General features: G+C 38.3%; 2 protein-coding genes across 8 annotated transcripts; both read left to right on the top strand.

The window, feature by feature from the left end:
- Nucleotides 1–2,338: 2,338 nt before the first annotated feature.
- On the top strand, nucleotides 2,339–7,443 carry LOC149202702 (LIM domain-containing protein WLIM1-like). 7 transcript variants are annotated; one of them, XM_089403215.1, is made up of 11 exons: nucleotides 2,709–2,832; nucleotides 3,017–3,126; nucleotides 3,246–3,324; nucleotides 3,427–3,515; nucleotides 4,455–4,553; nucleotides 4,686–4,729; nucleotides 5,285–5,503; nucleotides 5,617–5,713; nucleotides 5,846–5,889; nucleotides 6,445–6,534; nucleotides 6,808–7,443. In XM_089403215.1, the coding sequence occupies exons 7-11, from the start codon at nucleotides 5,471–5,473 to the stop codon at nucleotides 6,886–6,888; spliced, it is 345 nt and encodes a 114-aa protein (XP_089259341.1). In that variant the 5' UTR covers nucleotides 2,709–2,832; nucleotides 3,017–3,126; nucleotides 3,246–3,324; nucleotides 3,427–3,515; nucleotides 4,455–4,553; nucleotides 4,686–4,729; nucleotides 5,285–5,470; the 3' UTR covers nucleotides 6,889–7,443. The 7 variants fall into 7 exon arrangements, with proteins under 7 accessions (XP_089259343.1, XP_089259341.1, XP_089259340.1 ...); XM_089403214.1 differs by having other exon boundaries at nucleotides 3,017–3,324; XM_089403213.1 differs by lacking the exon at nucleotides 2,709–2,832 and having other exon boundaries at nucleotides 2,994–3,126.
- A 179-nt stretch (nucleotides 7,444–7,622) lies between these two features.
- On the top strand, nucleotides 7,623–10,716 carry LOC149202701 (putative WD repeat-containing protein C18H10.05). Its single transcript, XM_089403212.1, has 5 exons — nucleotides 7,623–8,523; nucleotides 8,900–9,521; nucleotides 9,814–9,904; nucleotides 10,154–10,576; nucleotides 10,637–10,716. Exons 2-4 carry the CDS (start codon nucleotides 9,426–9,428, stop codon nucleotides 10,321–10,323), a joined length of 357 nt encoding a protein of 118 aa, XP_089259338.1. The 5' UTR covers nucleotides 7,623–8,523; nucleotides 8,900–9,425; the 3' UTR covers nucleotides 10,324–10,576; nucleotides 10,637–10,716.
- The last annotated feature ends 595 nt before the right edge of the window (nucleotides 10,717–11,311 follow it).

Raw genomic sequence — 11,311 nt, 5'->3', positions numbered from 1 at the left:
GGTCAGCCTGACCCACCCTTGGAGGGCAATAATTTATGGGCAAAATATGCACAGAGAAGGGAGACCTTACGAAAATAAAAATGAACTCATTTTGTACGTTAAAAGTTGAGAGATTTTAATACCACCACAATGAGTGTCAATCTCAAGGGGGTGGGCACTGATGCCAAACTACAACTGCTGAAACAATCAGGGGAGGGGTTGGCCATAAGGCAAGACAAACCAAGATAGCAAACTTAGAGCATAAGTGAATAAAGGTGAATACTAATCCCACGGAATACTAATCCCACAGATCCAAGAGTTGATCAATGTTAAGGATAACGAGATCCAAGTTCTCAAGAATAAGTTGAATATCCCTACAACAAAACCTGTGCAGATAGTTCTAAGAATTCACAATCAATATAAATTGGGGTCCATTACGGCACCCCTCACTGTAACAAAAATTTGGCTGCGTTGTAAATGCATATGTTTTTATAATCCTAAACAAAGGCTTAGACAAGCTTCCTAGAGTGGGCCTTTGGCCAACAAATTTCTATATGTTTTTTTCATTTTTGTTTGCATGGGAGCAGTTTTAAGAGTATGAAAGGTGAGGAGTTTTCCCAAAAACTAGTATCGAAATATCAAGACATGGTTTTTAAAGCTAGACATTGTACTTTTGTTCATACAAAAAAGAGTGAGTTGTTGTTGGAGATAGAGTGTTAACCCTAAAGCCGAAGAAACAAAAAAACAACTATATGAAGCCATGTAAAATTGATTGTTGTTAGCCAAATTCAATACTTGATCGATATTTACAAAAATGGCAAAAGGGGTCAAGGAAGGGGAAGGGTTCCATGTCATATCTACATCCAGTCCACTATTACACAGCCATACGGGAAGTCTAATGGCAGATATATTGGAGCAAATAACTGCATTATTAACAAAGTAAGCGTGAATAAAAAACAACAAACACAAGTAAGAAGAAAAGCATGAGAAACTGAACTCGGTGCCTTTAAGAGCACTCCATCCATTCTGAAAGTTGTCATTATCATTGAAGCAATAAAAAATGACTTACACTTGGAACTGGTTGCTAAACTAATTTAAAGCACAAAATGATCTTTGTGTGCCCACACTAGAAACTTGTCATTTTTTTTAGTTGTTTATATGATATGAAATTATAGATGAATTTATGCATTCAAATCTAAACTTACAATTTACATGTCGTAGGCATGATCCAGGATTGTGATATCTGAAACTTTGTATGATAACCAGAGAAGATATCAAGGGCAATGGAGTCTAACAAAAACTAGCCTGGTTTCAATTACCTTCCACCAACAACATTAGCATCAATAAGGAACTTGGAGGTGTAGTAGTAGGTTAGTTAAACTTTCCAATTGATTACGTGTCCTTTTCCATAAGCAAGCATGTTGCTGATTGAAACTTGAGTCACTTTTTCAATTTCAAACGAAAATCGTCCAACAAAGCTTACATAAATATTAAATACCCTTGGACAGCCATGAGTTCTGGGCAACTCAGAAAATCTTCCCACTTTCCATTCTATCTTATCCGAAGTTGATATAAAGAGAAAAATGTGAGTCTTATGTTTCAGTGCTTTGTAAAATATATCAGCTATACAAGACAAGGAAAGATTGAAAAGGCAACTCAATTAGAATGGAAACTACAAATCCATAGCTACTATGTATCAAAACAAAAAAACAAGTGAGCTAGATATCATACAAGCATGGAGCTTGTATGAATCCCAAGGACTTATTAGTCCCTGCCATCTGGCATTCGGCAGGGACTATTGTAATCGATCGGGGCCAGATAGCATTAGTTTCCCCAAATAAACAGTGTTATATGCTGGTTATTCCAAAGTTTTCAAACGCTGGATTAATGCGCTGTGCCGGATAACCAAAGTTTCATTTCTAACTTAACTTTTGCCATCTTATTTGGCCTCTTCCCGAGGCGGAAGAGGCCCGACCATACCTTAAAAACCAATTTAAGCCTCCTGCATTCTGGCTAACCGTTAACGGGTTTGAACTAATGCTGGCATTAAATCTTAGGCATTTCATGTTCTTATTGCATTTGAGCTATTGCATTTGAGCTGCATTTGAGCTATCTGAGGAGGCTGAACGTGTCACTCTGCATGCAGAACAGATGCTGTCTTTCTTGCCTCTTACTCGTGCTTTACATTTGGTTCATCGTCCACAGCTTGAATCCAAAGCTTATTCCTGCAACCTCTAAGCTATCACGACTGGATTTCACCGCTACCATTCGATTACACAAGAAACCGGTGGTTCTTCTGCTTCCTTGCTTTTGCTTCCTTGCTTTTGCTTGATGTGCTTGGATGATGCAGCGCAGCTGTATTCCTGTTTATCAGTAGCAGGACTGGGACGAGCAGAACGAGAAGTTGCTGCATCAGACAGCTCCGAAAGCGCGCATATGCTCAATCTAAACTGGCAAATATTCTACACACAAAAGAGCTTGCGTTGAGACTCGAGGTAACCTTAATCTTGAGCTACGTTTTCCATAACCGCTCAAATTTACAATTTTTTTACAAGGAATAAACATTTAAACATACTACTGTTACCTGTGAGAAGTTCGTCGCGGTCTCTAGTAATTCTGGTCCTTACAATGCCTGGATGGATAGAATTTGCTGTCACATTGGCCTTCATTTTCTGCATTCTAGACGGAAACTTGTTATTTTTTATATTTTCTTCTTGCAAAGACGCGTGCCGGAAACTAGACCAAGACCAAAAGCATGGCGTTATCGATCGAGAACCATGAGAAGAAGAAACGTGGCAGGTACAATAACTATTGGAAGAGAGGGGCGTCGGGAACAACAGAAACAAGAATAAGGTTTCTCCTTTCTTCCTTCCTCGAGCCCAAATCCCCCTACTCGGAAAGCTTCTTAGATTTCTTTTTTTATTATTCCCCCTGTACCTGGAAGTGAAGGGCCTGTGAATGAAGTGATTAGAGCTTTCTTTCTTACCGCATTTGATCAGTCTTCGTTTGCTTATCCTTTAGCTCCTTCTTTGCTCAGGATCTGCTGACATAGGAGCCACAATTCCCTTCCTTTTGATCACTGTTCTGCCTCACGTCAGCTACAGAGGCCCGAACCTGTGAGGGCTTTTACAACTGCTCGCGTTTCAGGTTTCAATATCCCTGATCACAGATGTTAGCCTACAGAGGTTACACTAGTTTCAATCTTGTTGCTCCGGTTTCAGGTTTCAATCTCCCTGATCACAGCTGTTAACCTGATGCGACCTTAGGTGGGCTGCTGTAGAGGTTGCATGTGTTATGCTAGGGAGAGAGGTGTTAGGCACATGGCCGTCACGTAGGGCCCACAAGGTGGATAAAAGTTTCGACTTTCATTTTTATTTTTATTGACATCTATTGGTTTTCTTATTTTTATTTAAATTTGAAATTTCATGTTGCATTGTCGTTTCTTAGTTGAGAGCTGGTACAGTTGAGAGATTACCAGGGTTCTGCCCCATTGATTCACTCTTCGCCTCTGTCTCATTCCTTTTCGAGAGATCAAGGTAAAACTTTGGTTCTGGGTCTTTGTTTAGATATGGCATTTTCATCTATAATCTAGTTGGTGGGTGTCGCTAATTCTCTAATTTTCAGTAATGGGTCTTTGTGTTTCGAAGCGGATTAACTATCTGTCCCTTTATGTAACTGCAACTAACTGATTAAATCTTTGCAAGTTATTAAGATTAGTATGATTTAGATTATGTATGTTCAGCATTTTAATTTTTGAAAAAAATCTGGAATCCCAACCGGTGCCCTCAATGGTTCGACCATGTTTTTTGGGAGATAAGCTGCCTCCTAAAACCGTATTCGCATGTGGTGGCCTTTGCCCGTCCTCATGGGTTCAGTCTCGGTATTTTCAGAAAGTAGCATGGTAACCATTGATCATTTTGAGGTATTTTCGAATTCTGGGGTGAACATAAAGCAGGAAGAGGGTTTGCTAGCCTTTAACAGTGCTGAGAACATTGTTCAGATGTAGTGTATTTAAAACCACCATGTGAAGAAATATGGATGCATTTTAGGGTATACATGAAATTTGAATGCTGCTCAAACCACGGGTTAACTCTATGGCCTGGACTCTGTCTGATATCTTTGGTTTACTCGTCTCTCATAAGATCAAGGGAATTTGCAATTCATCTAAATCCATGGTCTTCATCGGGCATAAAATATTTCTTCTTTAGCTCTGTAGGAGTGGGTTTGATCTGGTAGTTCATGGCTATATGTGCCACTGCCAATTGGTAGTTACAGGGCTCCGATTGCTGTATCAGTTGCAGATGCAACATAGCATAAACAATAGTTGAAATGGTTTGGCCGAGCTTTTTTTTACTTTCTTTGGTATTGGTTCTTTCCCTCACGACGAGACCGCAAATATGTATTTTCAATTTCTTTCCAGGTGCTTAAGTATATCCCTCAATCATTATACTAACTCATCATTTGTGGTTTATCAGCTCAGCAACTATTCTTCTTTTGAAGGGGTGCTGTACTGCAAACCTCACTTCGATCAGCTCTTTAAGTCAGGACTGGAAGTCTTGACAAAAGTTTTGAAGGTAAGTAGAGGTTTATGTTTGCCTAAATGCATTTGGCTAAAATTTATTTATTTCATGTCTGGAGTGAGGGTCCTCTGCCTAGCCTAATGAGAGAATTTGCCATTGATCTAATATTTCCTCAACTTCTTGTAGGAACTCCCAAAGCTGTGAAAAATGAGAAGTTGAATGATGGTGAGGTACAGTATTACTCTATATCTCTTGGCAAGCTCTTAACCTGCAATAACTTATGATCATGTAGGTATCAAAGTATAATACATCTCTTGTCAGCTTACAGTGAGAAGTTACAAGGTTGTGACTATGTAGACAGGCATGGAGATGCTGTACTGTTTTTATCAGCATAAAGAATGTTGTAAAAGACATTAAGAGTTGGTACATATTTCTATTCAAATATACATGTATAACTTATAATCATGTTATTGTTCTGTTCTTAGACAATATCGCTTTATGGTCCCGTCATTATAATTGCAATTTTATTTTGAGGGCAGAACCTATTATCAACAACATTTGCTTGGCTGTCCCCTTACAAGTGTAAAGGGTTCTACATTTGGTTATTGAAAGTGTGAAGCGCAGTAATGAAATCTGCAAGAGCATCTTTATGATTAGATGTAAATCTAGATAGTCACAAAATCAGATTTTTAGGTAGTCTCAAAATCGGATTTCTTTAATTCAGAAGGTTGTTTCCTGCTCTGCATTAACTGTTTCCATTTATAAATAACTTCTGGTATGTGCAGATTAAGACACCCAACAGGGTCTCTGCTTTGTTTTCTGGCACACAAGAGAAATGCCTTGCTTGTGGAAATACAGTAGTGGGTTTGATCTGGTAGTTCATGGCTATATGTGCCACTGCCAATTGGTAGTTACATGGCTCCGATTGCTGTATCAGTTGCAGATGCAACATAGCATAAACAATAGTTGAAATGGTTTGGCTGAGCTTTTTTTTACTTTCTTTGGTATTGGTTCTTTCCCTCATGACGAGACCGCAAATATGTATTTTCAATTTCTTTCCACGTGCTTAAGTATATCCCTCAATCATTATACTAACTCATCATTTGTGGTTTATCAGCTCAGCAACTATTCTTCTTTTGAAGGGGTGTTGTACTGCAAACCTCTCTTCGATCAGCTCTTTAAGAGGACTGGAAGTCTTGACAAAAGTTTTGAAGGTAAGTAGAGGTTTATGTTTGCCTAAATGCATTTGGCTAAAATTTATTTATTTCATGTCTGGAGTGAGGGTCCTCTGCCTAGCCTAATGAGAGAATTTGCCATTGATCTAATATTTCCTCAACTTCTTGTAGGAACTCCCAAAGCTGTGAAAAATGAGAAGTTGAATGATGGTGAGGTACAGTATTACTCTATATCTCTTGGCAAGCAATTAACCTGCAATAACTTATGATCATGTAGGTATCAAAGTATAATACATCTCTTGTCAGCTTACAGTGAGAAGTTACAAGGTTGTGACTATGTAGACAGGCATGGAGATGCTGTACTGTTTTTATCAGCATAAAGAATGTTGTAAAAGACATTCAGAGTTGGTACATATTTCTATTCAAATATACATGTATAACTTATAATCATGTTATTGTTCTGTTCTTAGACAATATCGCTTTATGGTCGCGTCATTATAATTGCAATTTTATTTTGAGGGCAGAACCTATTATCAACAACATTTGCTTGGCTGTCCCCTTACAAGTGTAAAGGGTTCTACATTTGGTTATTGAAAGTGTGAAGCGCAGTAATGAAATCTGCAAGAGCATCTTTATGATTAGATGTAAATCTAGATAGTCACAAAATCAGATTTTTAGGTAGTCTCAAAATCGGATTGCTTTAATTCAGAAGGTTGTTTCCTGCTCTGCATTAACTGTTTCCATTTATAAATAACTTCTGGTATGTGCAGATTAAGACACCCAACAGGGTCTCTGCTTTGTTTTCTGGCACACAAGAGAAATGCCTTGCTTGTGGAAATACAGTTTATCCCATTGAAAAGGTCATTATTTTTCAATGTTACCTTGTCCACCTTTAGGATTAGATTGGGCAACGTTGCCTGGTATTAAGTTAAAGTAAAGATGATACTGAATCTCAAAAGTATTTCCTGCTTGAAGCATAGAGAAAGACACTTTTGGTTCAGTCGTCAGCATGTCTTTATTATGTTCATAGTTATGGGTTTTTTGTCAAATGATCAACAAAGGAGTTTCTGACTGTAAAATCTCAACTCAGGATTAATAAACTGTCTGGTTGGACATGCTCTTTTGTATTGCAGGTTTCTGTGGAAGGTGTGGGATACCACACGGCATGCTTCAAGTGTATGCATGGTGGTTGTGTTATCAGTCCCTCGAACTAACAACTTATCAAAACTCCATCTGTCAAAGAAGTATCAGAGAATTCAGTACACGAGTGATTATGCAGCTGAAGTTTGAGAAAATTATCTTTGGTGCAATTATCCCCACTTGTTTGTTAGCAAGGTGCAATGTACAGTTTAACATGACTATTGGGGACATTGGTCTTTTATTTCAGTCATATCGTGTTTCAGCAAAACTATTTTCAAATTACCTTTTACAAATGGTTGTTTTGATCTGTGAGTTGGAGTGTTTCAATATTTATAATGCCTATGGGATTGGTACAGCTGAGTATTAGACTATTAGTTGAGGCGCATATACTAAGTTGAGTCCACGCACGGAAGACGCTGCTGCTGTTAAGTGGCTATTAGTGGCAGTTACCATAACTCACTTAATGCTCCTGTTGAGGAAGAAAGAAGCAGGGGTTGTGCTGATCACTTGAGAATATGTTATATCGTTCAATGTTTCTCGAAAACATTTTCTGAGGTTTGAGATTTGTATTATTTCAAGGCCTTTGAATTTGCCTATAAACTGCTGTTATTGGTATTTTTTAACTGTTATATGTATAATTGCCCTTGGATTTGGTACTATTCAAACAACACATGGACTTAATTTCTTGTAAAATATGCATCTTAGCAACAATGGAATATGGTGAGATTTGGAATTCTATACAATGATGGATATGGGATTTGACTTTACAATAATTTATATACAGAGAATTGTGTTGGCAAGATATTCTGTTTTGTTTTATTTCATCTTCTGTTTACAGTGTGCACTGAAATTTAAGAATACTTGTGTTCCATCAGTACCAAAATAATAGTAGGCTACCTATAGTCAAATATGTACTCTTTTAACAAAATTTCATTGATTGTACTTTAAGCTATCCCTTGATTTCAATTTTCCTTGGAATGGTCTGTACCATACCATCAGAAAACTACCCTTGGGCATAAGGATCAAAGATTCAGATGTGTTTGACTAGATAGACAGTGCGTATCTGTTCTCCACAGGCCTTAGACATGTAAAATAATCATTTATTTTGCTGCAAAAGGGTTGGAATCTTCCACATAGATCCACTTTAGGTTTGGATCAAAACTTCCTGACTCAGAAGTTTAATTTTATGTTGACATTTTAAAGTCCCCTCTCAGATTATTCCCTTGTGCACTCATGTTTGAGAGTTTCTCACGGATTTGGGAGGATGCCATGTGTTTGCAGGTTTAATGCTTGGTAAGTTCATCATTGTAAAGCTCGCCACTTTTCCATTCTCACCTCCCCGTTTTGCTTTTTAGCCCTTTCATTTCGTTGTTTGCAAAGTTGTATCTTCATCGACTCTTTTTGCTGTGTACTTTGACTCACTTGTAAATTTTCTCTTTGCAGATTTCTCCCTCGTACATAGCTGAGTTTGCAAATATTGTGCTGGTCTATGATGATGTTTTCCCTGTTGCAGAAAGTGCACAAGATGGAGCAGAGTAGAAGACAAACATTTTGTATTCATCAACATAACAATACTCTACATCCATGGTGTTCTTCATTACATGGGTGGTTTTCAGTGATACCTTTCAGTAAAAAGATGGACAAGACAGTGAGATTGTGGGACATGCCAAGCAAGAGTTGTCTAAGAGTCTTTTCACACAATGACTATGGTAAGCTTACTTTTTTCTAGGTAAATATTTGTAACGTTGGTTTGATATGTGTTTAAATACACACTTCCATTTGCTGCCATAGTTTGAAGTGTGTTAGCTTCAAGATAGTTTGTATTGCTGGTATCTTACAAAGTTAACTAGGATGTCAATCACTGCCCATTTTCCAAAATACCTGATTTATATCAAGCATGAACACTTTGCTGCCATAGTTTGAAGTGTGTTAGCTTCAAGATAGTTTGTATTGCTGGTATCTTACAAAGTTAACTAGGATGTCAATCACTGCCCATTTTCCAAAATACCTGATTTATATCAAGCATGAACACTTTTGGATTATCCATTTATCTATTTTCGTCTTCTGTTTTGGCATGGGAGGTAGTAACGTGCATCCAGTTCAACCCAGTCGATGATAGATACTTTATTAGTGGTTCCCTTGATAAGAAAGTGCGAATTTGGAGTATTCCTGACCGCCAAGTTGTTGACTGGACCCTGATGGCCAGGTCTGTTCACATTTTCCTCCATCTGTCCAGCAGAGTGCTGAAATTGAGTTGAGTACATTTTCAATTACGTGAGGAGGTTGTGGATGGCTTCACATAGCCTTCATAGGAAAAATGCTCTGTTCCTCCCAAGTACTCTACAAACAAGTTTATCAGATATGGACCTATATATGTTGCACAGCTAAATATGGCTGCAAACAAAGCATTGATTATCATTCCCTTCCAAACAGATGACAGAATGGCCTTTAGCATTGATGGGTTCTGTATATTTGTCTCGACCTTTTGGCGGCACCAGTTGGTTTCAAGTCCTCGATATGACTCTTCAGCAGTATCCTTGCCTGCAACATTTGGTACGTCATCAAGCTCTAAAGTCTTCTTGTATCCCATGGCAAACAAGGGGTTGAGCCAATGGAATTTCATCAGGCTCCAAACATTGGCTCTGGAATATGGAGTCAACTGATTAATATGGCATATCTCATGTTGAGGATTAAATCTGGCAGATCTGTATGTACATCTGAATCCAATTCCTAGTAACTTGCCTTTTAGGCTTTTCTTTCTTATGGGGCTGTCATATTTGCTACAATCACTGGTTGCTTTAGGCCTACTTAAATCATTTAGATGACTGTGTGGATGTACATATGATTTTCTAGCACAAAATTTGATTAAACTTTTATGGGTACAATTATCATTGTTTTTTTTTTGTGTGATTAGATGAAAGAAAACATTGAAAGCTAGTCCCTGAGCAAGAGTTTTTTTTTGAGCATGTGGCTAAGCTCCTGAATATGGTTGTGGGCAGTATTTACTTTCATCATCGATGGACAAGACAGTGAGATTGTGGGACATGCCAAGCAAGAGTTGTCTAAGAGTCTTTTCACACAATGACTATGGTAAGCTTACTTTTTTCTAGGTAAATATTTGTAACGTTGGTTTGATATGTGTTTAAATACACAGTTGCATTTGCTGCCATAGTTTGAAGTGTGTTAGGTTCAAGATAGTTTGTATTGCTGGTATCTTACAAAGTTAACTAGGATGTCAATCACTGACCATTTTCCAAAATACCTGATTTATATCAAGCATGAACACTTTTGGATTATCCATTTATCTATTTTCGTCTTCTGTTTTGGCATGGGAGGTAGTAACGTGCATCCAGTTCAACCCGGTCGATGATAGAAACTTTGACTGGACTGATCTGCATGAAATGGTTACTGCCGCATGCTACACCCCTGATGGCCATGTCTGTTCACATTTTCCTCCATCTGTCCAGCAGAGTGCTGAAATTGAGTTGAGTACATTTTCAATTATGTGAGGAGGTTGTGGATAGCTTCCTAGCAACCTGAATTATTGTAGTGGTTGAGAGGCCTATGACCTTAACTTTCTTCTGTTTTATTGTGCAGAGGGGGGCTGCACTCCTTGGATCTAGTTTAAGGCAACTAGCTAGGCTTGAGATTTCCGGGAAGAAAACCTGGTTGAAAGCCAAGATGCTTATTTGCGTTCAAACATCAACTCTGAATCAACTCTGAATCTCCTGATATGTAGCTGGCTGGCTTTCTAGCTTTCAGGTTATGGGTCTGGATCGAACAGCTACTAGAGAACACATATCCGTTTATTCCAGCTTTCAGGTTATGGGTCTGGATCGAACAGCTACTAGAGAACACATATCCGTTTATTCCGAATTTTCAGGCAGGCTCAACTTGACGCACATATCCGTTTATTCCGAATTTTCAGGCAGGCTCAACTTGACGCAGGGACTCGCTGCGTCGCAGCTTCCCTTGTTAATCTATGTAATGAAATCCCAAGGACTTATTAATCTATGTAATGAAAGAACAACCTTTAAACCGAAAGATCATGTGCATCAAACTCTATATGCAACTGCAATCTTTGTATCAGGAGTGCTACTGTTGTATACAATGCACTTAGTTTGGCTTCCTGCAACTAACAACTATTTATATCCCGTAAGCTGAAATTTCATCAACATCCCAGGTAGAATTTACAATTGCTAACTTTGCAACTGTTTTTCAGTAAACAAACATTACATGCTAGAATTCACAATTCATGTATTGTATTCCCTCGTACCTCTTTTAATAAACTAACTAGTGTGCCATGAACCATAGCAGAAAAAATCCAACTTACAATTGTGAAGACATTCTGAGTATCATGACATTTTGAATATTATGCCATCATGCTTAGCTTTTGTACATCTATCCGACATGAAGTTGTGCTGAACTGCAGGATCCCACCTCACTCCTTGATCCCAGAGTTCAAATTGAGGATGCAGACACCAAAAGGCTTCCAAG

This window comes from Pinus tabuliformis, chromosome 2_1 (assembly GCF_031772625.1).
Source record: "Pinus tabuliformis cultivar Carrire ecotype Pingquan chromosome 2_1, CPIR1, whole genome shotgun sequence".
Taxonomy (NCBI): Eukaryota; Viridiplantae; Streptophyta; class Pinopsida; order Pinales; family Pinaceae; genus Pinus; species Pinus tabuliformis.
This window is presented reverse-complemented; position numbering and strand designations above follow the sequence as displayed.

Bases quoted from the DNA above. Each gene is read 5' to 3' on its own strand.
- LOC149202702 (XM_089403217.1), top strand. From the start codon at position 5,471: ATGGTTTGGCTGAGCTTTTTTTTACTTTCTTTG. The intron at 5,504-5,616 runs GTATTGGTTCTT...GTGGTTTATCAG, and splicing joins GCTTTTTTTTACTTTCTTTG to CTCAGCAACTATTCTTCTTT. The intron at 6,535-6,807 runs GTCATTATTTTT...TTTGTATTGCAG, and splicing joins CAGTTTATCCCATTGAAAAG to GTTTCTGTGGAAGGTGTGGG.
- LOC149202701 (XM_089403212.1), top strand. From the start codon at position 9,426: ATGGAATTTCATCAGGCTCCAAACATTGGCTCTGGAATATGGAGTCAA. The intron at 9,522-9,813 runs GTATGTACATCT...GGTTGTGGGCAG, and splicing joins GGATTAAATCTGGCAGATCT to TATTTACTTTCATCATCGAT. The intron at 9,905-10,153 runs GTAAGCTTACTT...CATGGGAGGTAG, and splicing joins CTTTTCACACAATGACTATG to TAACGTGCATCCAGTTCAAC.